Source organism: Phoenix dactylifera, chromosome 9 (genome assembly GCF_051530095.1).
Source record: "Phoenix dactylifera cultivar Ajwa chromosome 9, Ajwa_hap1_PhDact_Kaust_v1.1, whole genome shotgun sequence".
In the NCBI taxonomy this organism is placed as follows: domain Eukaryota; kingdom Viridiplantae; phylum Streptophyta; class Magnoliopsida; order Arecales; family Arecaceae; genus Phoenix; species Phoenix dactylifera.
This window is the reverse complement of record NC_143198.1, coordinates 24007833-24033090: the sequence shown is the minus strand read 5'-3', so window position 1 is coordinate 24033090 and position 25258 is coordinate 24007833. Positions and strand designations below refer to the sequence as shown.

Genomic DNA, 25258 nt, shown 5'->3' with positions numbered 1-25258 from the left:
TGAACTAATCTCGGTATTCCAATTGCAGGATGGAGCTAATTCAAAATTGAATGAGAGACTTAGGAAAGTTTTATACTCTTGTGGAGCACAATCAAGAGTTCAGTGTTCAAGAATAATTTGCTGGAGATAAAGATATGGATTTTGAAAAACCAAAGAATTTTCTGAAATAGTTTATTATAATTGAGTTTACGAGAGGCAATAATAACAAACAATAACAGAAAATATTCTTGCCATCAACAATATATGATATCATTAGTTTTTAATGCATAAATTTTCTCAAACTAGTCAAAAATTACTTGTGAATAAATTATTAAATTATGTATGATTTAGAAATTGTGAAGTTGGGTTTGTATGGGGTTTGACCCAAATCAACCCAACCTGCGAGCTGGATGCATGCTTCGCGCATGCTTGATGATAGTCGAACTCTTGATGATTCCATGTGGGGGTCGGAATTCTGAAGCTATCGAAGTATATGGAAATCCTAATTTTCCATCTTTTTAAAGGCATTCCCTTCCCCTTGATTCACCACCATCGCCGATCACAACGTCTCTCTCTCCCCCCCTTCTCTCTCTCTCTTTTTTTTTCCTCTCTTAGAGATTTCTTTACCGTGCGATAGCCTAAACCTCAACGAAGCTAAGGTATCAACCTTCCACCTCCTTAACTTCCTCTCTCGTTACTCATCTTTATATACAGTCATCGTTGTTGACTTGGTTTGTAGCTAAAACTATCAAGTTTCACTACTCAAAAACCTCCTTTATTCCCTGAGTATCTCCACTTATTTTAGTTTGTTAACCATGTTTCAAAGTTGAGGACCTTGTCGGACCTCTAGCTGAACCCTCTCGATGCCTCTATGACCTGTCATTAGAGCCTTAATTGCTGGCATCTAAGTCAAGGCTCGAAAGGGCACCATGCCTCTTCAATCCTATGTTTTGTTGGTGCTCTGTTTCCTCTTCTAATTTCTTTTTCATCAACTGCTCACTGCTGACCATCACCACCACTAACTGCCATTCTTCGTCCCTCGCTCACCATCATTGCCAATAGTCGCAACTCACCCCTCCACTATTGGCCATAACTATCCCATGCTTACATTCTCTATTCTCACTCCTCTCTATTCTCTTTGTTTTCTCTCTCTCTCTCTCTCTCTCTCTCTATATATATATATATATATGAGTGAACCCTAGCAGAGGGTCCCTCCTCTTTTATTCTTCTTTGTGCACTCTTGTTGAGGAAACTAAATTAGTGATTGTCCATTGTATCAATATCCGCCCCAACCTTCACCAAACATCACTAAATTCTACTATTGAGAACTCTTATCATACCATTTTTGCCCTAATCAATTTTTTGCTTTATGATCCGACTAATTAAGTCACTTACATTAGACTAATTCAGGTCATTGAATGCAGCACCCAACAACCCTTCTCTCTCTCTCTCTCTCTCTCTCTCTCTCTCTTATATTGCAACTACTTACCATATTCACTTTACAATTTTCTTTGACTATTAGTTTCATTTTTGTAGGGGTGCATTTATCTGAATGAGAAAAAATTCAAATTTTACATTCTAATCCTCAAATCGAGATAAAATCTTGGGTTAGAAATAGTTTGAGCATCAAAATTTAGAATTAGAAGATTAGTAAATAGCTAATTAAATTAATATTTCATATGGTTCTTTATAGGCAATTTGATTTTTTTGATTATGTCAATTGTTGATTTTCAAATTAATTGAATATGTTAGGTGTACTCCTGGGGAGTTATCTGTAAAAAGCCTTACATCACTTAGTCCCGGCAGGCGCCCTGCCGGAACTAGTTCAAATTGGATATGAGGGTGGCACGAGCGGTGCAATTAGACCTCACTGCTTACGTGTTCGTCAGCGAGTGGAATTGCACGAGTTTCTTGGAATCGACGGTCACACCGATAACCACAAGGAACCACCCTCTCGGGTCTGTGGCTGGGCAGAGGTTCTAGACTCCTCACCGACCTCTTTCTTCTGGTCAAAGGAGACGTCGAAGCAACCTCAGCCGCTGCACGCATACCCTCCATCTCCACCCATCGCTCTCTCCTCCTCCTCCTCCTCCTCCTCCTCCTCTTTCTTCTCCACTCCCTCCCCCCACCTCCCATGGCCGAGCTCTGAGAGAGAAAGAGAGCTCCAACGACTTAAATCAAACAGGGAAGCTTCCGATTGCTCGCTGCGGGTCGCATCACGCCGATCTGCCTTCTCTCGGAAAATTGATGCGAAGATCAGGAGGCGAATTGCGTTGATTCCGCTGATAATGGCGAAGCGCGGTTACAAGCTCCGTATCCTTTACTTAAAGAGGCTCGAACTTTTCCTCCTTTTGGCCCGATCTCGTCTTCTCGATTTCTCCTGGATTCTTTTTTAGCTTCAATGTTGCTCTGGATCTTGTTCTGCGTGCGATGATTCGATTTTTCTTGGATTGGGAGCGTGTAGAGGTCTTTTTGTTGAAAACGAGCTGTGGATTTGGTTAAGGAGCTTGACTTGGATTGGATTTAAATGTCTCCATTGGATTCAAAGAGCTATTAAATATGATTGAAGGGCTGGCCTTTTACTTAAATCTGGATGTCAAAGCTCATTTGGATTGAGGGCTGAAGCTAGATTTTTTGAGTGATATATATGGCAAGAATGTGGTTGGCGTCTAGAAGTCTATAAGATGTGAACCAGCTGGGACTTTGGTCCTTAGTGACACTGATCGCTGGCAATCGATCATGTTGAAAAGATATTATTCTAATATCCAGTTGGACGATGCTATTACTTGAGGGCTTGCGATCACTTTATTCTGGAGCTATATTTGGTTGGAGACTTGGAGTAGATTTAGAAAGATAAGTACCCGAAGCCTTTCTGGGAGGGAGTTATCTGATCTTGCCAGTAATGTGTTCGTGTGGTTTCTTTAACTTTGTGTTCAAGTTCTACATAAATTTCAATTGCTCTCTTCTTATTCCGTTGTGTGATTGATTCACCAGGCTGAGTTGTTTAAATGATTTTTTTATTTAAGTGCATGTCTCTAAGTGCGTAGCTCTTTTCTGAATGTTGAGGTTTTCCTCGATAAAATTGATCCTAATAAATTTAGATGCACGATAGCTCAAGTCCTGTTGACAAATCATTTGGAAGGTATCTAACTAAGTTCATAAATCCTATAAATTTTCTAGAATTGGTTGAGTTGAGGGTTGAGAATTGTAGCTTCATTGCTTGGAAATAGAGGATATATAGATTGCTGGATGAGAATGTATGGAAAATTAAAGAAAACTACCAGACATTCTAAGGATGGTGCTTTCTGTGGATTAAAATGTTGAGGGAAAATGGGTTCTCAAAAGGATCAAAGTGCTGAAAAAGGATATGGAAAAGCTAGCATTTCCATGGCATGTATTCCTTGACAAGGATAACCCGTGAAGGACTCAAAAGGGAAATCAAGAAGAAATGGACTGCAAGTCATTGTTATAATTTCTAGCTAATATATCATTATATGACATTCTTGCTTTGCTCTTTGCTGCTGACTCCAGCAATTTCAGCAATTGAGCAAATGTGACTCATGGGGTGTTCAGATTTTAAAGCAAAATCAGATGTGCTCTTTTGCATGCTTCATGCTTATCTATAGCTTACATCAGGACCACTCCTTGTGAAAGTTTCCCAAATAAGATGGGTGCACAAACTTTTGAACCAGAGATGCTTTCTGTTTCAATAAGTTTTTGTGTTCCCTTCCCTTTAATAATTAACATATTCTCTTTACTGATCTGGAGAAAATGATTGTCTTACTTCATCATTTACCCTGCAAGAACTTTTTTAAATGCAAGTCTAGTTTTGCTCTTTGTATCCAATATTGCTGTTATTTTCCCTTGTTTCTTGTTTTTTCTTGACGTGGATGTTTAGAGGAATTCATAGCGCATACATCTGATGTCAAATGTTTAAATATTGGAAAGAAATCTAGCAGAGTTTTTGTTACTGGTGGTGAAGATCGCAAGGTGAATCTATGGGCAATTGGCAAACCAACTCCATTACTGGTTAGTCCTAAGCCCTAACTTATATTCTCCTTATTCCTTGTGTGGTTTGGTTCTTGCTGTTACTCTATCTTTGAAAGCCAACCTCCGCTACTTAGTTGCTATGGAAATTTGAAACTGTTAGCTCAAGGAGTGTGCTATCAGGATAAAAATAACATGTATATCTGCGTTGACATATAGGCAAATACATATGTATATATGTGTCATATTCCTTTTAAATCCCCTTTGTTTGCACATGAATCCTCACAGGATGTTGTATTTTGTTGGAAACACCATGGTTGTAGATGTAACAGTTTATGGTATACAATTGCTTCATCATTTTGTTTTCTGTATAATTGCTTAAAGCTATGATACGCTGTTATGATTCAGAAATCATAAGTACGTGTCTCATTGTCAATTGTCTTTTGTAAAATTGCAGAGCCTATGTGGTCACACAAGTGCAGTTGAATCTGTAGCGTTTGATTCAGCGGAGGTCTTGGTTCTTGCAGGATCTTCTAGTGGTACGATTAAGCTTTGGGATTTGGAAGAGGCAAAGAGTAAGTTATATACACCTAAATTACTGGAAACAATTAACTATAGTTCTAAGACTTATGCTTTGCTGGTTCAGAACTTCATAACTTGCCTTTTTTGACTTCTTGCAATGTGTGGTATTAAACTACCAAAACTCACAACTCCTCCAATATGGCATATTAAGCCATTTGGTATGAGTTATTTTGCTGAACTTCTGTACTTTTTTTGGACCCATTTGTTCATGTTGTCTAGTAGACTCCAGTTTCAAAACTTCATCTTTAAACATTATATTAGCTCATTTAGTTGTCACACTAATGTCGGTAGGTAAGAAGGCGTATATCTGCTGATGTGTCTGTTCTTGATGTTGAAGTGTAGTTGTACGCACTCTTAGCGGGCACAGATTCAATTGTACCTCTGTTGAATTCCATCCATTTGGTGAGTTCTTTGCATCTGGTTCTTCGGACACCGATCTCAAGATCTGGGATATTAGGAAAAAGGGATGCATCCACACCTACAAGGGCCACACGCGTGGAATTCGAACAATCAAATTTACTCCAGATGGGCGGTGGGTTGTTACTGGTGGAGAAGATAATGTAGTGAAGGTGATTCTTGATGTTAATGCTGCTTGAACTAATGCTACTTGTCTTCTTCCACTGGGAAGAACAACTAAAACCCTTTTTGAACTGCCTGTACAGCTATGGGATTTGACTGCAGGGAAACTTCTACATGACTTTAAGTTCCATAAAGGACAAATCCGATGCATAGATTTTCATCCTCATGAGTTTTTACTTGCAACAGGTATGCTTTTTCTTTTTCAAATTTCTAAAATTGGTTCGCAGTATCATCTGCTTTTTTATTTTGTGCTTTGTAGCTTGCATATTATGTTTCTGTAACCTCATGCTAGTGCTTATGTATCAATGCCATGTATTATTATATATTGGCCATAATGTTATCAACAAGGCTTTAATGTGTCTACTTTGAGGACCAAGTATTATGCATTTAAATTCAAGGTCATTTTGTGACTGGCTTTTGGCCTTGCATCAATGGACAAGAATGGTGCTCGGGTATGGAATCTGCATACTTGTTAGCAGGTAGGACACCTGCCATCTAAGCTATATAGTTTTGGCTCATACAATTAGGGAATGAACTTCTAAAATTTCCTTGCCTTGGAATGAGTTTTGACAATGAGGAAAAAGGCAAGATTTTTTTTTTAGGGAACTGCATCTATCTTCAAGATACATTATAAGCCAAAGAGCCCAATTTAGTTGAAGTCTCAAAATGCCACCTATTGCTGTCCAGGTTAATAGGTATTGCTGAACTAAACCAAACAAGGTTTGCCGAACTGGTATGAGTCATACTGGCCGGAGACTAGTATAGTATGGTACTTGTATGTACCATACCGAACCATGACATAACAGAACTGGGGGGAGGGAAAGGGAGAGGGGGAAGAGGAAGGAGGCAACAGAGAGAGGCCGAGGCCTTCGGACTCACCTGAGAGAGACCGGATGTGGAGAGAGAGGGGTGTTCGATGACGGCTTTGCGAGGGGATAGAGGTTGGAGAGGCGGAAGAGGGAAAAGAGAGGTGAAGCAAGGGCTTCGAGAGCTTTGAGCCATCCGACGACTCCAGATATGGTTACGAGGACCGAGAGAGAGGACCATTTTGCCAGGATGACATCATCATCATCAAGGACTGAGGGCTTCGAAAAACGCGCCAAGAGAGCTGGAGGACTTCGAACTTTTGATTTTCAAGGGCTAATAATTCTTATTTCGATTTTCTGAATTGTGCATGTAACCTACTGGTCCGATTTGGTATGATTGGAACCGACCAGTTCGGTATAGTTCAGCTTACCTTGAAACCAAACTCTCCTTGTCCCACCCACAGTTTTGAGAGTCATGTTAAGCTTAAGAAGATGTGCATAGCTTGTATTCCATCTGAATAAAAAACAAGATGCTCGTAATTTGCACGTCCACTTGAATTTAAATCCCATCACTTTAAGTATATATCATGCAGTTACATAATAATTGTAGATTCTCGTAGTGGTCTACTGGGCCTGCTATATTATGTTTCATATTGCATTATTTAATGTAATACTCTTCATTGAAGATCTTAAAATTTGTTGATGTGCACTTCCTGCATCTTGTGCAAAAACAATTAATGAGGCTAGCATGTGAACAATTTCCAGGTTCAGCTGATCGAACTGTAAAGTTTTGGGACCTAGAAACATTTGAACTAATAGGGTCTGCAGGGCCAGAGGTATGTAACCTGTCTCTCCTGTTGGAAGAAGAAACATGGACTTTGTTACACTTGTTCCGATGCTTCAAATCTTGCAACTTTGGTGATTTACTTTTCTTTTATATGAGCATTCAATACTTAAATTACGATGGTTGGAGAAGGTTCTCTCTGTCTTTCATTCACTTTAAGGGCTTCAGCTTAATATTATAGCTTGCTTTCAATTTTCCTTTTTGGGAGTGCAGCTCATGCAGCATTACCTCTTTTGCAAGTCCCAAGTGCATGGATTTGAATAATTGCTTAGATATTCTCTTCATCTTCTGCCACAAGTCTAACAGTTCAAGGAAAATTTAGTACAGTCATATGTTATGGTCTCCTATCTCATTTTGAGCTCACAGGATGCGAAATATCTAATGTGAGTTATTGATGCTTGGCATATTTCCTTGAAGATATTTAGATACCTTCAATTGCATAAATATTTAATGAGGTTGTGTTGACTTCAATTTTAATGAGCTTCATTGTATTTTGAAAGCAAGTAGAGATGCAAACATTAATCCAAAGCATTGAGAAACATACTATACTTACAAGCACATCATTGTTATCAGGACTCTCTGAGTTTAGTTTCTTTATGTGGCTCTAGTGAGATGGACAATGACACTTCATAGGACCTCATGATATCAGAGCAATATGGCATTAACTATTCCTGTTAGCATTTTGTACCTCTAGATCTTTTTGGTATTGTTGAGCCGTGGCCATCTAGCCCAATGCTTATATATTATATTCAACATATATCAAGACAAGCATGAAAACTGTGTGGACATGGTTCAGTGTTAGGGTTTCTGAAGTTTTTTATGTCAGATATTTTGACTTCATGCTTGTATCGTGCACCTACATATGCTAAAGTGTATTAGCAAAATAAAGGTTCCTTCTTGCACTTTACTAACCCCTCACTCAACTTACAGCTCATAACATATATTACATTGTTACGCTTAAATTTTCTCTAAGTCAAAACTTTATCTATAGCATGAACTGTCTTACTACAGTGAATACCTGAGCAGCGGCCATCGCAACAAACAATTAATAATGTTGCGGACTTGCATGACTAACCCTATATATTTGATGTTCTTCTGTTAATTCAAATAACATCCTGCGGCCCAGTTTTCATTAAAGAAAATGGAATTTTGATGATTTTTGTAAGGTCTAACATGCTTATTTACAAACTTGTAGCTTTTATTGAAATCTATTTGAAGATTCCTTGTCTAAGCCATAAATAGCATGCTAAAGAATTATTTAAAACTTTTTTTGTGTGCATCTTCTTCATTACTCTTCTCCTGTTGGGCATGCACCTTATGCTTATCATCACCTTTGTACCTGTCTTATTTCTTTATTTTAAATTTTCATATTTCTTAAACATTTATGGAGAAGAAAATTAGGCAAAATTAGGCATAAATACGGTAAAATTATATTCAGATTATGGTGGATTTGGTGAAACAAACAGTAAAGGTCAGCACCAAGAAGTTTCTGAACATCCTGCATAAAAATCAAGAACCAACACTTGAACTAACACATGGTATGCAAGACAAAGATGCATTTAAGGAACAAATGATTTTTTGGATATCAATAATCCGAACCCTGCAACCCAATTCACATCACTTTCATTCTGTAAGGAAACTGGATGGTTTTTCAACCTGCTGTATTGCCTTGCTGACTACCTAGGCTGTCCCTGATCCTCCCTGCATGCCTTGTTGTTGAAACAGAAGTGGTTGAGTAGATAAATAATGGTTTTCTCCTTCCTCACCTTCAGTTAAAATGCCAGCCCCACTTTACAAGGTTTTGCACAGATAAGGAGCTTCCCAAAGATAATTAACTGGGCAGAGGTGTTTCCTTTGCGATCCAAATCAAACACATATTGGCCTTGCATCACTGCCATTACAGTATTCAACATTACCAGTAGGTCAGCAAGCGTCATAAATTTATTTTTTCCTAATTTGATTTTTTTTTTTGATACACCTATATCTCTCTATGAGATATTAGAACTAGAGGCATACACCTATATCTCTCTATGAGATATTAGAACTAGAGGCATACACCTATATCTCTCTATGAGATATTAGAACTAGAGGCCCCGATTTTCCTAATATCTTTCAGTCATAATTCAAATGATAAGTCTATATACTCTATACTCATATATCGTCTTTGGTGTTTTTTTGTTGCATTTGCTCTGAAAGAGAAAATTCATCAATGCTTTCATAGTTGTCATATGCTTGTAGCTGTATCTTCTTCTTAAGGGCTTCTATTTTCTGCTCATGTTTCCATAGTTTCATGATAAATTAGTTGCTAGAATGAAATTTATAATAAGAAAATCTAAAATTAGACAATGGAAAACACCCATATACAATTTTCTTTCAAATCTGCAAAATGCTGAATCTGTACCACCTCAGGTTACTGGGGTACGCTCCATGATCTTTCATCCCGATGGACGAACTCTATTTTGTGGGTTGGATGTAACCTTAAAGGTATATATATATATTTTTGTATTTTAATTGTGGGTGATATTTATGTGTAGAAACTGTTGTTGCTTGATTTATTGGTTTACTTGCTAGGTTTTCTCCTGGGAGCCTATAAGATGTCATGATGTTGTTGACATGGGGTGGTCTACTTTGGGTGATCTCAGTGTTTATGAAGGAAAACTTTTGGGATGCTCCTATCATGAAAGTCGTGTTGGAGTTTGGGTTGCTGATATATCAGTAAATACTTCACTTTATTTTGAATTATTCCTTTTCTTGTCTCTCTGTATTGATGTAAATAGCTTCCCGATTTCAGCTAATTGGACCATATGCTGTTGGTGCGGTGTCAAAAACATATGATCTTATGGAGCCTGTATATAGTAATGGGGAAGATCATTCTACCAAGCTAATGGAAAGCAACATAAAATCTAGTACTACACTGATTACAGGACATCATGACTGGGGAGGTAAACCAAAAGAAAATGTCCTACAAGGGATCAAGTCTACTTATGCTTCAAACATGGCTCCAATGAATTCAACTGACATCAAAAGGAATAAAAGCACCATAAGCCATAGTACTCCACAAGGATTTGATTCGAAGTCTTCTTCCAAAGCATCTGCTGTGAATTCTACCACATTCAGGGTTGTTAAAGCTACAGAGAGCCCTTCTAATACTCCGAACAGAATGGAATCAGGTTTTGCATCAAGGGCGATCTCGTCATGTTCAACTATAATCGGTACGAATAATTCACTAACCTCGAGGAAAGGCTCCATGATGGAGGCAAACGCAGTGATGGATGCCCAGACAATTGCTAATCCTGTTTCCATGCCTGTCATTGTACCTAGAGACGGTTTAAACCAGGACACTCCTGGTAGCTCTAGAAAAGTAACTGCAGACACTGAAGCAACAACTCAGGGTTCGATACTCTGCAAACCAACTCAGATGCGGAAGCCATCTTTTCTTGGTGGTTGTAGTGAGAGCGAATTGATTGCATCTGGATCTGGGCCTTTGAGTGGCATGAGTAGTAATTTAGGTCATTTGGACCCAAAGTTACTTTCCAGGACAGCGGTGAGCCATGAAGCTGCAGAAGCTGGCGAAGGAAACCATACAAGGACCAAAAGTATTGCAGAAAATTTTGAAAAAATAATGTCATTGGAGCAGCCATTACAAGTATACAGTGACAAACGTAAAAATTTGCCCTGTACTTTGTGGAAGTTGAAGCTTCATTTGAAAATTTCCAATCATTTATTGTCTACTGAGAGGCTGATTTATATGTTCTTATTGCTTTTGCGCTAATGACAAAATTATGAGGAAACAATATTTCTGCTATATTAGGACATGATTATCTGAAACACAATTTATTTTTCCCTGCAGATGCTGAAGCACCATGCTCGAACAGTGAAACAAATTCAGTCAAATATGTCAGAGGAGGTGTGTGGAAGAGGGGTTTTCTGGAGATATCTGATTTAGTCTTTTGAGAATGTCATACATATTTGATAATGTTTGTGTTTCTATTGGTAGTGGCTGTTCCACTTGGAAAGACACGATCTCTAGTTGAAAGATGGGAAAAAAGAGAGAGATTTAACAGCGGTTGCTCAGCAACAATTAGTTCTTCCTCTGACCCATCCCACAGAGACGACAATTCGGCATCTTTGCTTGTATGTTTTTTAAATCTGAACTTGTTTTATTTAATTTCTATATTTCCCTCAATCCACATGTAGGATGGTTTGACACTCGAGCTATGTCTGTAAATGGTATTTTTCAGTTTCTATGTCAGAGTGAAAGCTGACAAGGTTAATCTATATATTTAGTTAATAACTTTTCGACTCTCATAAGCTGATCATAAATAGATGATAAGCTTCATTAAATATTACAGAGGCAGTATAATCATGTAAATCTCTGTACTCAATTATAACCTGTTATTCATGAACCCATTCTTCAAGAAGCATTTGTGGACACTGCTTATACACATTCAAGTAACTTTACTTTTGGCATCCAAAAATGTATGAGAGAAGTCCATTTTGGCACATTCACACAATTTCCCATCTCCCAACAGCCCTTTGGCACTTATAAAATATACACGAACTGTCAGCTAAGTAGGATTTTATGGGCAATCGAACGTTATTAAGAAATAGTCAGGTACCATTACGGAAGCTTAGTGTGCACATACTGCTAAATGTTTCGAATGTTTCTTGAAATCAAACGGCCATTGGTATTCCTTGTTCTCAACTTAATCAATGCTTGCTAGTTCCAACAGTCACTTTTAGGTCTTGTTCTGTGTCAAAAGTGATTTGTGAATTTTAGCAGAGACAGGAATAGGTTGTATAAGGATTTTTACGAATGTTAGCCATTACTCAACTAGTATGAACTTTTCACATGATTTTAGTACGATGCTTCTTGTCAAGTTAGAAGTAATCGCTATGTTCATGGTGCTTTATGATGCACAGAAATCACCAGGGAAAACCTCTGAAAGGGATGCGATGTCAGTGGATGATGATTTCGTTCCAGATATACTATTGCAAAACCATGATGTGTTCATTAATGCTGTAAAATCTCGGCTAACAAAGTTACAGGTAACTTCTAATTACTAAACTTGATATCTTGATGCTTAAGTGATTTGCATAATGATATGCATCAGATGAAAGCATTAATTCTATGCACTCAAATTCAAGCATTATGTTATCACAGAGCATGTTTGTGCTAGTCAAAGGCTGGCATGATACAATACTATACCATGCCAAGCCAGTCATGTGCTTGGTCATATGCCTGGGCACATGCCAAAATAAATGGGTCTGTGCAAGTATCTGCTGGTGTGCCTAGACCGTAATGCACAAGCCTGGACAAATACAGACTAGCATTCACTATATAGAGGTACATGCCTTTGTGTACCCTTATCTGCCTGGCATGGTATATACCATATTTTGCAGATCTGCATGGGTGGGATATACGGCCCAATTTTTCCCCTTTGTTGCTGTTCATTCTTTAAGAAGTAGAAATTCTTCATGTAGAGCTCAATCAAGAATGTGTGCAGATACATATATTATCTTAGCCACAAGCATTTAGCATTTATAATAGAAGAAAAGGGGTACTGACTTAGATTTGCAGGCGGTGAGGCACTTTTGGGAACAAAATGGTATCAAAGGTGCAATCAATGCAGTGGCAAAGTTGCCTGACCATTCTGTAGGTATTCCTTTCAGGCCATTCATTTGCAACTTGTGTTTAGCTTTCTTAGTTTTTGGACGAATCAGCTGTCCATTTCATTCTATATTTTCATCAATTTATTTTTTAATATGCAAATTGCAGGTTCAGGTTGATCTTATCAGCATTCTCAAGGAGAAAATTGACCGTTTTACTCTTGAACTTTTCTCGTGCTTGCTTCCACTTCTTGTGGGTTTATCGAACAGCAGGACTGAAAGGTAGAATAGAGGAAGTTGGCCTCTTTGATCGATCTTATTGGATGACCACTAGATACAAATACGAAATCATCTGCTAGGATCTAGGTCACCCCTTGAATTTCATATTCATGCCTGCTTTAGATCATTGGGTAATCTTAGCTTTCAGTTGCCTACTTTGCTGTATGTTGCTTCTTATGTATGTAATTTCAAATTTGGACAGCAAAATTAGTTTCTTTATTTTCAACAATATAATGGCCTAGCAGCTTTTATTTTTGAGTCAGGCCCTTACTAGCATTCTTATTTCAAAATTCAACAGCATATTTACAAGTCATTTTTTGAGGAAAAAAAATGGTCACTCATATATCCCGAGATTCATGTAATAAGGTTGATAGGCAAACAAGTATAAATATTTTCTATACAGAATATTTGCGGAATTGTTGTAGTAGTGGAATTTGCCTTTTAACTGGCTCTTCTCTCTTTCCTTCAAAAAACTTACCCTTCATTCCTTAACAGCAAGCATGTATGGAAACATAGATGTTTAAGAATATTTCTAAACAGTGTTCTCATATATTGCAAAAAGAATACTCTCTTGTCCTCCCCTCTCCCTTCCACCACTCCTTTTTCCCCTTCTGTAGCTGTTATTTTGCCTGTTCTATCACTAGATTCATTTGTGATATTCACTGTGGTTTGCATTCTTCTTTTATCGATTAATTGTGTTTATACACATAAATGGTAACTTGCTGCAATTTACTCATGCTATAATTGTACAGGCACCTTATTATCTCTCTAGAAATGCTATTGGAGCTTGTGAAGATCTTTGGACCAGTTATCCATTTAACAATGTCAGCATCTTCACTAGTAGGGGTTGATCTTCAGGCTGAGCAGAGGTCCATATATTGATTTTTTTCCCTGTTGGTTTTAAAATATCAAATTTTCAGTCTATTGATATTTTGAACGGTGAACACCAGGTTGGAGCGTTGCAGTCACTGCTTCAACCACTTGGAAATGATAAAACAATTGCTCCCTTCGCTGATTAGGTAATGAAGCTCTTTTAGTTGCACTACTGGACAGAAACTGTCATGACACGTCAAGTTGGTTCGGTTAAGCTTTGTTCTACTGCAACCTTAAACTGTACCATGAGCCGTGCTCAAGTTTCAAACATAATTTAAAACTAAGAAATATGTTTTTTTTACCTTTTTATTTCGTAACTTTTGCTACCAAATGACACAGGTTGGTGTTTCTATGTTTTCTGCCCATACTCTTGCTCATGTTATGATTTATATTAAAATTACATCAGTTTTCTTTGTAGTATAATAAATCATAAATATATAAGAGGATTAGAAACTTTGGTCTTCACCATTAAATTTGAATTTGGTTGATGTCTTGCTTATGTTTCTGTGGTCCTGTTGCAGAAGAGGGGGGCTGATAGCAAGACATGCCCAGGAATTGAATCTCTTCTTGCTTGACTTATGACCGGCTAAAGCAGCCAAAGTTTCTTCTGACTACAGTTTTATGTCTCTCTAGATACGCAAAGAAAAAAACTCCTGCTTTTATGTCCTGTGCAGCATCTAAGCAAGCAACCCCAGCATTCCTTGCCAACTGCTCCTGATGACAATCCCCTAGTCCTAACCAAGCTGCCAGATTCATTATTCTCCAGAGCCTGCTGCATGATCCGGTGTGGAGCTACTTTATCAATTTTGCCAGCTTCTGGTATATGTTGTATGTATAATAACGTTCAGTTAGACAATATTCTTTAGAACATCATGTTAATTGCTGCTACAGTGTTACTTGTAGACCTCCGTATATTGAACAAGGGTGGATTTAGGGGCATGCTTAATTCATAAATATTTCTAGCATATAATACATGCGTTTATTTTTTTGATCCGCTGAGTTGATCCTCTTGAAGACTTCTATACCTAGCATAGTTCTTTTTCTTCAGTTTGTCTGCCAGCATTTGCTACAGGTATGATTGTCATCTCCATAGTTTTTAAACCTCTGAGGTGTGTGATCATTATATGCGATAAATGGCATGAACAAAGCAAAAGCTATAGGATCAATGGTAGTTCACTGCTATATTGTACTGGCTCTGAAGTTGTTATTGGACTGTGAATCTCTGGCTGCTCTTGCAAATTCTAGTGCGAGTTTGTGGCAGGATTCATCATCCTAGTTATCATCCTTGCTTTGGCATTGACAAGCTATGCTAAACCTGCATCCTTGTGTGCAGACATGAAATCTTCTCCACTTTTCCAATTAGAAACCTACAATGTAGAGTGCAGCTCAATGGTTTGAATCCATCTATCAGTCTGTTTGAATAGGAAAGAGGATAAGGTATGACGCCGGTATCTCAGAAATGCGATGCTGGAGAATGGAAATGATGCTCAATCTTCTCCTAGAGTGACTCGTCTTCATCAGTACAAATAGATTGAAGGCAGCACCTGTTTACACGCACCAAACAGAAATTTATGCTGTTATAGTTGAAGAAATGAGTGTTATTCAGACTTAACAGTACAAGCTGGTTGCAGAAAATGTAACACTACACAAATTCAAAGTATAGCAATTATTTATCCATTTATATTTCTCTACCTCTACTACTTTCATGATAGACCAAGAATGGAACATCTTGTAGAAAGTAGTGCAAGTAGCTCCGACGAATTATATGCCTTGAAGAAATTGTGTTTCCAAGGAAGATCAAAGTCGATCACTGAATTAACCTTTTAAAAGACAAAAAAAAAATGTTAGAAATATAAAACCATATTATTGTAGGATCAAGAAAGCCATCTCTACTGAGCTACCTAAAATAAATACCTGTGATTGATCAAAACCTCAAGCAACAAGAACGGTGGTTATATGAATTTGGGTTAACCCATCTTTAAATTTCTGTATAATTTTTTCTCTGTCTTCTTGCTTTAAAGCGCCCAGAATTGATGTGCACTCATAACCATCATTGCTCGGTGACTGGTGTAGGATGCTGGTACTACTTGTATGGACAAAGATAATAGTCTATCCAACCTTTTGCCCAAATTCAAAAATCTTGTCCGTTATTACTTCCATTTTGTCCTACTTTTTCCAATGCAAGCTCTTCATTCTTTACAAATAGTTTTATTTCATCCTTAACTACCCTTGATACAAATGCCTTGACTGTTTCATTAGAGGAAGCAGAAAACAGAAGTTTCAGATGCCAAATATTGGCAAGAAAAGAACGAGTTAGCCTCATCAAATATATGAAGGATACTAGAAACTGTTGTGATACCATTACATTTAATCATAATAGAGCTGGTGATAACTTGGAAAGAAAGCGGGTGAGAAATTTATCCAAAGAACTCTATCCCTCAGTACTCAAAACCTGAAAGTAAAGAAATACGCCCAGAAATGAAAAAAGAAAAAAATGACATCTCATTTCAAGATCAATAAGAAGGAATTTTAGTGATCACATATGCACTTCTGACAAAAGAACAACGGTAAATAGCCTTATTTTCTAAATGATAACTAGGACGACTGGAAAACCTACCGCTACCACCAATGGATTCAGCAACTGTGTATAAATAGCGTATTCAATTCAAATGAATCAATAAAATTTTGTTGTGTTTAGAAAGCATTTCTTTTTTGGTGAGCATCTAGAAATCTCTTTTCAAGTTCAGTGCCTGTCGCCAAACTTCATTAAGTACTTGAACTAAACAGGATCAGGCACTCCCATTACATAGCTCGCAGATCCAGGTCACCAACACTTGGCTCCGTTTCCTTTGGGAAACTATATCCTATCCATGCCCTGGTGCTTTTGTTTACAGAATATGCTAAGTGTGAGTAGATCAGTTGTAAGCACATGCTTAGAGCCTATTTAGCATCACTTGTATTTTTTGTTTTCTAATTTTGAAAATATAACTTCAGAAACTAAATTAAAAAAAAAAAACACATATAGTACAATTATTTTTATTTTTTATTTTAAAAAATATTTTCATTATTTTTAGAAAATTTAAAAGTAAGAAAATCTTACTTTTTAGCTTTTCAAAAATAAAAAATTTCATAATTTTTTACTACCATTATTTCCATTACCACCGCATTATCTTTGACGCCTTCGTGCCATCGCAACCATCACTATCATCCTAACAAATGCTGACATCTTCATCATTTTAGCATCTTTTTTTATTATCATCCTCGTCGTCAATTCTACTCAAAGTAAGCAAATGAAGTAAGGCTTGAAGCCGAAGCCGAGAATCTTCTCCAAAGGTCCATCATTATGGAGTGTTTTAGTTTCTTTGAAATATTGAAATTTTACTTATAAAATTGTATTTTTATGCAGATTTTTTTTTGGTTCTAGTGCTCCTTTTTCATATTGGAACATCTAACACAATTCCATTTATTTTTTGAGAAGCTTATGATGTTTTATCTTTATCTTTTTTTTTTGTACATATCGAAGACCAATTCGTGTACATTATACGTGATGCTCAGCTCCTATGTGGATAGATGGATCACTCTCAAGAAAAAGAAGGTTCCCTCTATTCCGCGTGCATGTGGCGACGAATTAATAATTCGCCGGTTAATAATTTTACCAAACCCTCCGTACATGGCAACGAATACGTGAGTTACATCAAACTTTGCTTTTGTGCCACGTGTTAACTGCTTTCGTGTCCATAATTGGAGCCTCGTGGCATTACTCGCAACAAACAAAAACCAACCGTCGTTGACATCCGAAACTACGTTTCGCGCAATTGTCGCCGCCATTCGCGCCGCAAATATTCCTCCTTTCTGAATTTATCTGAAAGGGTTTGACCATCCAGAGCTGACCGCCGTACCTGCATACAAAATATTTTTTTAAAAAAATTATTTTTATATTTAGTCAGTCATAAAAAAAAAATAGCATACTGCATAACGTTCTACATTTAGTTGGGCATATACTTTTTAAAAAATATATAAAATATCTGATATATTTTTATAAAAAAATCCTACTCTATTTTATGAATATTTTTGAAACAAAAATTATTCTAAATTCCAGCCAATCAAAGTTAAATTTTTCTCATCTCATGTAGATTACTTACAGTAAAAAGGTCCAATTGAGACTCAAATAATATTAGTTAAACAAATATTTTAACTTTAGTCATCTAAACTAGTCTAACATCTTAGCCCAATTTTATCACGTCAAATGAGTTATGCCCAGATCCACATCATGGATCTAAAATTTATTATTTTTTTAGAAATTCTAAAATTAATCAAGATCAAATTTACATTCAATTAACTTCAACGCATGTAACTAATTGGTGAAAATAAAGCTTCAAATAAAAAAATTCTAATTTTTGAAAATTTTAGTTTCATCTCTTGATTTGACTAATATTTAACACTTAGATCTTTTAAACCTGAAATTTTATGTGCAATTGTTTGTCTTAATGGCTCTTTTATTCATAATTTTTCCTAGAAATATATATACATAGTACCATAAAAAATATGCACAATTGTAATACATGCGTTCAAAAATTAATCATTATTTCAAAATAAAGCTGATCAAGAATTTAACATATATTATCATTATTTTAAAATAAAAGTATATTATACAATTGTTTTAAAAAAATATCAAATTTTAAGCAGATCCAACCCAAAGTCTTATGATCAGCTCTATTTCAAAATAATAGGATCAAAATGATACTGTGAAGTGAAAGTTAAATTAATGTGACCCACTTCTAATTAAGAAAGATCCATTATTTTCCGCTCAACCGTTAGGAGGTTGCCCAGAATGGCTTTAGAATCCCAACCGAAATTACTCCATGGCGGTGACGGGATCTCAATATTCTATTATTATCTGCTCAACTTTTACCTTTAGATAAAAGGCTTTAAAATTTTAAAGAAAAGCCGTCACTATCCATCTAATCTGGAAATAAAAAAAGAAGGATAAAGACGAAAGAAAACCAACCCCACCACGAGACTGCCCTTCTTAGCCCCCCAAAAACCCACCGTCACCTCATTCTCCCCTCTTCCGAGTATAGCGAATGCCCCTTTTTATCCCTCTCGTGCCTGACCTTGATCAAAGAGACGGGTAGTTCATCAGATTGGGTCGCGGGCGGGCGGGCGGGCGGAGGGTTGGTGATGGCGGAGACGTTGAGATGGGGGACGTGGGAGGAGCTGGTCCTGGGCGGCGCCGTGTTCCGCCATGGGGCCGCAGCTTGGGACGCCGTCGCCGCCGAGCTCCAGGCCCGCTCCCCCTTCCCCGACCTCTTCACCCCTCAGGTGATTGATTCCTCTGCCCCCATCCCCCCCTCCTCGCCTTTTTCTCCCCAATTTTTATGGGTAAAGATTTTGTTAGAAGAAATTATCACCTCCTTTCCATATGTCTAATTTCTTGCTTTCTTCCTCTTTTGATTTCCTTTTTTTTTTCCTCCCCGAAAACAGTTGTTGAGCTTAATTTTCTTTTATCATTAATCGAATTATCTCCGCTTATTTTTCCTTTTTTATTTGAAATAAAAGTTTTTAAATGGATGTTTGATTATCTTTTTTTTTCCACTTAACTGTAAATTCAGATATTATCATGTAAGTTGTTGCCGCCCTGGAAATCACGAGTCCCCTCTGAAGTTTCCTCCCATTGATCTTTTCTACATTCATTTTTTTAAACTAATTGTCGCGAGGGCGTTCTTGGGTGGCAATTTACTCCGTCCACTTAATAGCGCGGGTTTTGCCCAATCCGAGTAGATGCGTAAAATCCACTCCCAACCAGACTCGGATATATATCTCTAATTTTTGCAGTTTTGCGAGACCCGATCCTTCCAGTCTATCTTATCTAACTCTATGCATCCCTCATATAGACCTATTTCTATCCCTAGCATTTTTGGGCTTAAAAAAATATCAAGGATTTTTTTTTGAAAATTGAAATTATGAAAATTTTGATATGTACAATTCGATGTACTCAAACTCAACCTGAACCGATCAGTTCAGTTTATATCCATTGTTCGTTTTGGTTTGGTTGAGGTTTTGAACCAAAAAAAAATCGGTTCAGTTCAGTTTGAGTTTTCAGAAAATCGATTCAAACCAATCCGACCCAATCCATATATATCTATATATATAATTTTTAATTTTTAATTTTTTTATATTTTTTATATATAAAATAAAATTTTTATATTTAAACTTAGCACAGCTCATTTAGTCTAGCCTATTGAAACTCAACAATATATAAAATAAAATTTTTTATATTTAGATTTAACCCAACCCATTGAATATCAACCTAATAAGCTAGATCGAACCAAACTGTACCGAATTTTTTAGGTTGGTTTCAAGCGGTTTTTGTAGATGATCGGTTTAGTTTCGGTTTCAGTTTTAGAAAACCAATTTAAATCGTTTCGGTTTCGCATTTGGCTCCAAACCGACCCAACCTATGCACACCCTTAATATATATGTATTGTGTTTTATGTAAGATTGTTTGATCTTGCACAGATGGTTCTGATTAACCTAAAATATCCACAATGATCTCTTATTGCAGGAATGTGAGGCCAAGTACAAGGAATTACGAGAGCGTTACTCCGGATGCAAGTAAGTGTTCAATTATCTGTTATCTATTCCCTTTCCTTTTAAATGAAAGAGAATCTCTTTGCCTTATATTCTTTGCTGTAAATGCTGTTACGGATTTTTAAATATGTAATGAAAGAGTTCGGAATAAGAAAAGTCTGGTGCCAGTTGTAATGTGTGCATCCACTTGTCTCGGGGTTGTCATTTTTGTACCAAATACAACAAATTTGTTCTTCCAAAGAAGAATCCTAAGCTGGACTCACATTTTTCTATTTCTATATTTATTTAAATTATTTGAAAATTTTGAATATTTATATAGAAAATTAAGTGCTTTCTTGAAATCTTATATTGGAAATGCTGCTTGACATGGAAGCCTGAAACCTTATGTATATACCTCACCAACAGACTGTAAACCTTTAAATGGAAAACTTTCTCGAAGAAGGAATGCTAATTTGCATGGTGCAAACCCAAACTATGGAAAAGGTATTGTTTAATTTGTAACCCCTTAAAGATGTGGATTATTCCACCAATTTTTCGATATGTATGTTTGACCCTAATGAACATTTTTCCTTTCTTGGTGTTTCACTGGGCTTGCTATAACCAATAATTACTGCAACCGTACAACATTTCTCCTATCATACTTTAATTGGTTAGGAACAAGTCAACATTTGGAAAATTCCATAGAGGGATTGAGCTGATTCTAGTAATCAGCTTCTATATGATGTCAGCCGTCTCATGAAATTGTGCTAAAATTCCTAGTTTACGTCGTAGTGGGAATTAATGTGCAAGAATTAAAAAGGATGAACTTAGTTACATTATTAATATAAGGATGAAACACATAACTATCTTTTGTTAAATAAATGAAACAAACACTCGATGCCTATGCTGGCATCGATCTGATTGGCCACATCAATCTCTTTCTGAGAATTGCTTTTTTAACCAGTGCAATACAGAAGGCCCATGATGAAATTGCTGTGCTTCTGCAAGAGCATTGCTACCTATCATCTCTTATAAATCAAGAAAGTCAATGAGCAACACAAATGCTAGTAACGTTTGGTGTTAAGTTTTAATAGTGCCAAGCATAGATCGTACTAAATAAAGCCCCAGTTTACAGTAAGTGTTTTGTTTCCTTGTAATATCATTATCTTCTATTTGAAGAGAGCTTTCTCATATTGGTGGCCATTAGTTATAAGACACTGATGTTCAGACATATGACTACACTGTCGTGTCATATATTTCAAAAGTGGTTATGTTATCCTTTTTGTTGTCTTCTTGGAAGTTCTGTTTCAGTCTATCCTGTCCCATGTAGGTTTAAACTTTTTTTTTCAAGAAATAGTTCATACATTTAACCCATTCAATTCCATCAAACCTTTAGATCAATCATCAATGAGTATCTTATTTTGATGCACAAGGAATTTAACTTTCCAAAAAGATGAATCAATGGTGTATGTTAATTTGGTTTTAATTCATTTGTATGTAGTTAAGAGGGTGAGTCTTGGTACAACAGTAAGGTTGCTCTACTGTGACTTGGAGGTCATGGGCTCGAATGTTAGTTTTCTAAACCACAATAATCAGATAAATGCAAATAGGGCAAGTGAGTAATAATAAAAGAATATAAAAGTGAACAGGAAGGCTCATCTTATTGTAGTTGTTTTTGGTAGCTTGAAACTAAAACCTGGAAAGTTCTCGAAGTTCAACAGAAGTACATTCTAAGTCGATATAGTGAAGGCTATAAATAGGTTAAATTCTTATTAAAGAAAAAACTCTTATTTTATATTTATCTATAATTATAATAGCTCTCTTTTTTCAACACATACATAACACATGAAAATAAGGTACCCAGTTTTGGTATGGGTACCGTGCTAGTGGTAGGGGTACCGTACGGTATGGTACGCACCCCATGCTGGGATAGCTCTCAAAATCGTTATCTTACTTTTTATCATACTATCATTCGAAATTGGATGGTACGAGTTGGCACGGTATAGCATGCACTCCAATACATGGCGATATTGCTTGGTTCTGACTGGTACAAGTTAGTTCAAGTTGAATTGGGGCTTGTACTGAACCGAAACCCAATCTCATTTCGGTTTTGACCCATTATAGGTTGGTACACCCTGAACCTAACAGCTTGAAATGGGACGGCAATGATTGCATGAAAATGCCCGGAAAATGTCTATTGTTGAACTTAAGATGTGAGCAAGTGGATGATAGGGAATACTATAATCATTGCAATATTGCTTAATTGTCACTTTACATGATATAGATTGTTTATCCAAATGGATCATTTGAGAGAGTTCAGCTTGATAACTTAGAATATTCATATTTTTCCCCAAAAAATGGATAATGATCACAAGTTCTTGCTTCTTATCAAAACTTTTGCTGCCAAAGTTTTTTACTTCTCCTATTTTAATTTATTCATTTTTCCTGTTTCATTTTTCAGTGCTTGGTTTGAAGAACTACGGAAGCGGAGAGTTGCTGAACTAAAAAGAGAGTTGGAAAAATCAGACTCCTCCATCTGGTTGGTATTGAACTCTTGTTCATGCAAACAAATGCAGATGCCTGCCGTCAGATGTTTGCAGGCCTTAATATATGTCTTTCTAGCTATGTATTGCCTATTCATATGTCTAAATCTAGCAATTGCTATGCCTCATCCCTGTAATGAAGGAGCTGATACATTATTGATTCTTCTTAATGATGTTATGAAATCTAATTGCCTGTGTTGAAAATACTTAGTTGGGATGAACGTGTGTGAAATAAATAACATGTATTATCTGATATCTGTATTTTAAGTGCCCTCTGGCTGTCAAACTCGTGCACTTTTATCATTATATTTCAGTTTAGTTAAATGATTTGGTTCTTGAAATGTTCTATGCGATAAGATACAAGATTCTTAGAGATAGAAAAAGTAAAACAGAAGAAAACTATGTTCCAATAATTAAATGATATCATTTAATGGCAGATACTTCTGTAGATCTTTTGCTTCTTCTCTTTCAAACCTTTCCATTCTTCTAGTTACTCTTTTAAATCTTTAATGCAGTTGCAATACCTTATTGGATTTGATAGCATTACCTATGTACTATGGGTGTTTTTGTTCTTTCATAGTACATGAAAATTATTCTCACTTATAGCTATTATTTGTAAAACCATTTGAAATAGGTCTTTGCAATCCAAACTTGAGAGCCTTAGTGCTGAGAGACGAAGTGACTGCAATTTCAAGTATGATACCAGCTGGACAGAGCCACACTCACCCACTGAAAATGCAGGTGATATTGATTCTTCCATCAAGGATATATCCAAAGATAAATCATCTGCTGGTAGCTTTACTCCGGAGACAGGCAGAGATTGGTCATCAGGATTCCAGATCTTAACATCAGTTTCATGTCGAGAGAATGATTTGAAGATGGAATTCTCTGCAGATTCCAGGAAGGACAAAGCTCAGATTAGAAACTTGGAGACCAGGCTTGGAACCTTCAAAGGGAAAAGGGGAAAGAGGAAGAGAAGGGTCTTTACTATAGTCAAAGGAGGTAGTGGGAGACAGTGAGACAGTGACTTTGGCTGCATACATGGATAGAGAAGAGTCATCTGAAGGTCTTAAGCGGGATGTTCTACCCTTACATGAGGAATCTGGTTTGTCTGCAAGAGGTGAAGATACTAATATTGATCTCACAGGATTTGTGATTTCAATTATGGAGCACAAGGATGTTTCAATTTTTTGTCGCTGACTTGAAAACCTGGTAAGGTGGCAAGGGTTATTATATAATGCTTGTTTTAATACTTCAACACCAGAAATCATCAGGTTTATCATGCTTATTGTGTAATGGACAAAGCTATTTTCTTTGTTAGGAATTTTTTTGAACAGAAAAAAAAAACACCATGCTCAGATTATCTTTGGATCAGGATCAGTGAAATGCTCAGAATTCTTGAATAATAGATGGTTAAAATGATAACCATGGCTAGTTTTTAAAAATAGATTTTGATATTAAACCTTTCATTTCATGGGAGCTCTATTTTCTGCCATCTTAGTTGCAATATCCATTTTTAGTCCTATGACCACTCCAAAAACCTTCGTGTCTTGTTACAAATAGTCTTCCTTTAATTTCAACTTTTACAGAAGAGAGCCAGATACAAGAAGATGATCCGCCAACATGTTGACTTCCAACCCTAAGCTCAAGGATCAGCAATGGCTCAGTCTCTTCAGCCAAGGAGCTCTGTAGGGACTTGATACTACTCTCCAATAATGCTGTTGTCTTCAATCCAAAGAACTCACCAGAGCCCCAAATCTGCACTAACCCTTCGAGATCTTGTGTGCAAAGCACTGCAGCAGAGTGCTAAAAATCCTGCTCGGAGCTCGGGTGATCATGGTGTTACATGTTCTCTTCTGATCCGGCAAATCAAAAGATTTCAAAGCATGCATTCATGCAATCTCAACACCAAGGGGAATTCAGCGGTTTCCGGTGGAGGAGCTGGAACCCCATTAATGGAGAATGGCAAGTAAGATTCTCATGCGGACATACCAGAAGGGACTGGGGCTAGGAAGAGAAGTATTGGCCGACCGGTGAAGGGTGGCCAAAGAAGTGGCAGGAGATGAGAGGAGAGCCCTAACAAAGGAAGGGAAAGAGCTCAAAGAAGGTGATATTGTTAGGAGCAGGATGTTTTTGGTTTTTTTTGTTCCCTCGAAGGGATTTTCTGAGGTATACCTTTTGACTTCTGTCAAAGAATTTGCGAGTTTCTTTTGTTGTTTTGGATCTAGCTGGCAAATTGTATAGTCTAACCATATGGTGAAGAAGAAACTGATGTTTCTCTTGTTTACAAGGTAATCTAATTAAAATATATATGGTAATTTATCCTCCCAAGATGTTATACATGCTTTGCCTTGCATGCAAAATTTTCTGGGATTCGCACTTGCAAAAAAGAAAGAAGACTCGCGATCCTTTCGACGAGCACGTGTGAAGAAAGAAGACTCCTGATCCTTTTGACCTCATCGGAAGGAATCCGACCGAGGGGCGGATTTCATCCTTCTCCAACCCTATTTAAAGCCCTTTTGGTTTTCTCTTTGATCTCACTAGAGAGTCCATGTCCCCTGATTGAAGGTGTTACCAGAAATCTTCGGCTTTTTCTCTTTGAATAC

At 37.0% G+C, this 25258-nt stretch overlaps 2 protein-coding genes across 3 annotated transcripts; both read left to right on the top strand.

Annotated features, from left to right (window-relative positions):
* The first annotated feature begins 1945 nt into the window (after window positions 1-1945).
* Window positions 1946-14530, top strand: LOC103714616 (katanin p80 WD40 repeat-containing subunit B1 homolog KTN80.3-like). Of its 2 annotated transcripts, none has more exons than XM_008801924.6 (17): window positions 1946-2292; window positions 3878-4008; window positions 4424-4541; window positions 4891-5117; window positions 5211-5313; window positions 6699-6769; window positions 9187-9261; window positions 9349-9492; window positions 9569-10439; window positions 10628-10684; window positions 10775-10911; window positions 11701-11826; window positions 12359-12433; window positions 12557-12669; window positions 13419-13535; window positions 13617-13685; window positions 14061-14530. In XM_008801924.6, the coding sequence occupies exons 1-17, from the start codon at window positions 2268-2270 to the stop codon at window positions 14119-14121; spliced, it is 2520 nt and encodes an 839-aa protein (XP_008800146.4). In that variant the 5' UTR covers window positions 1946-2267; the 3' UTR covers window positions 14122-14530. The 2 variants fall into 2 exon arrangements, 1 of the variants encoding a protein (XP_008800146.4); XR_605253.6 differs by having other exon boundaries at window positions 1950-2292; window positions 12359-12437.
* Window positions 14531-18592: 4062 nt separating this feature from the next.
* On the top strand, window positions 18593-24983 carry LOC103714618 (uncharacterized). Its single transcript, XM_088704492.2, has 4 exons — window positions 18593-18861; window positions 20105-20154; window positions 22571-22648; window positions 23287-24983. The coding sequence occupies exons 1-4, from the start codon at window positions 18721-18723 to the stop codon at window positions 23669-23671; spliced, it is 654 nt and encodes a 217-aa protein (XP_088560618.2). The 5' UTR covers window positions 18593-18720; the 3' UTR covers window positions 23672-24983.
* Window positions 24984-25258: the final 275 nt, after the last annotated feature.

What these genes read in the sequence shown, in the direction of transcription:
- LOC103714616 (XM_008801924.6), top strand. Translation starts at nt 2,268, where the DNA reads ATGGCGAAGCGCGGTTACAAGCTCC. An exon ending in TAGGGTCTGCAGGGCCAGAG is followed by an intron (nt 6,770 to 9,186) that starts GTATGTAACCTG and finishes GTACCACCTCAG; the next exon opens with GTTACTGGGGTACGCTCCAT. An exon ending in TTGCTCCCTTCGCTGATTAG is followed by an intron (nt 13,686 to 14,060) that starts GTAATGAAGCTC and finishes GTCCTGTTGCAG; the next exon opens with AAGAGGGGGGCTGATAGCAA.
- LOC103714618 (XM_088704492.2), top strand. Translation starts at nt 18,721, where the DNA reads ATGGCGGAGACGTTGAGATGGGGGACGTGGGAGGAGCTGGTCCTGGGC. An exon ending in CCGACCTCTTCACCCCTCAG is followed by an intron (nt 18,862 to 20,104) that starts GTGATTGATTCC and finishes CTCTTATTGCAG; the next exon opens with GAATGTGAGGCCAAGTACAA. An exon ending in AAATCAGACTCCTCCATCTG is followed by an intron (nt 22,649 to 23,286) that starts GTTGGTATTGAA and finishes CATTTGAAATAG; the next exon opens with GTCTTTGCAATCCAAACTTG.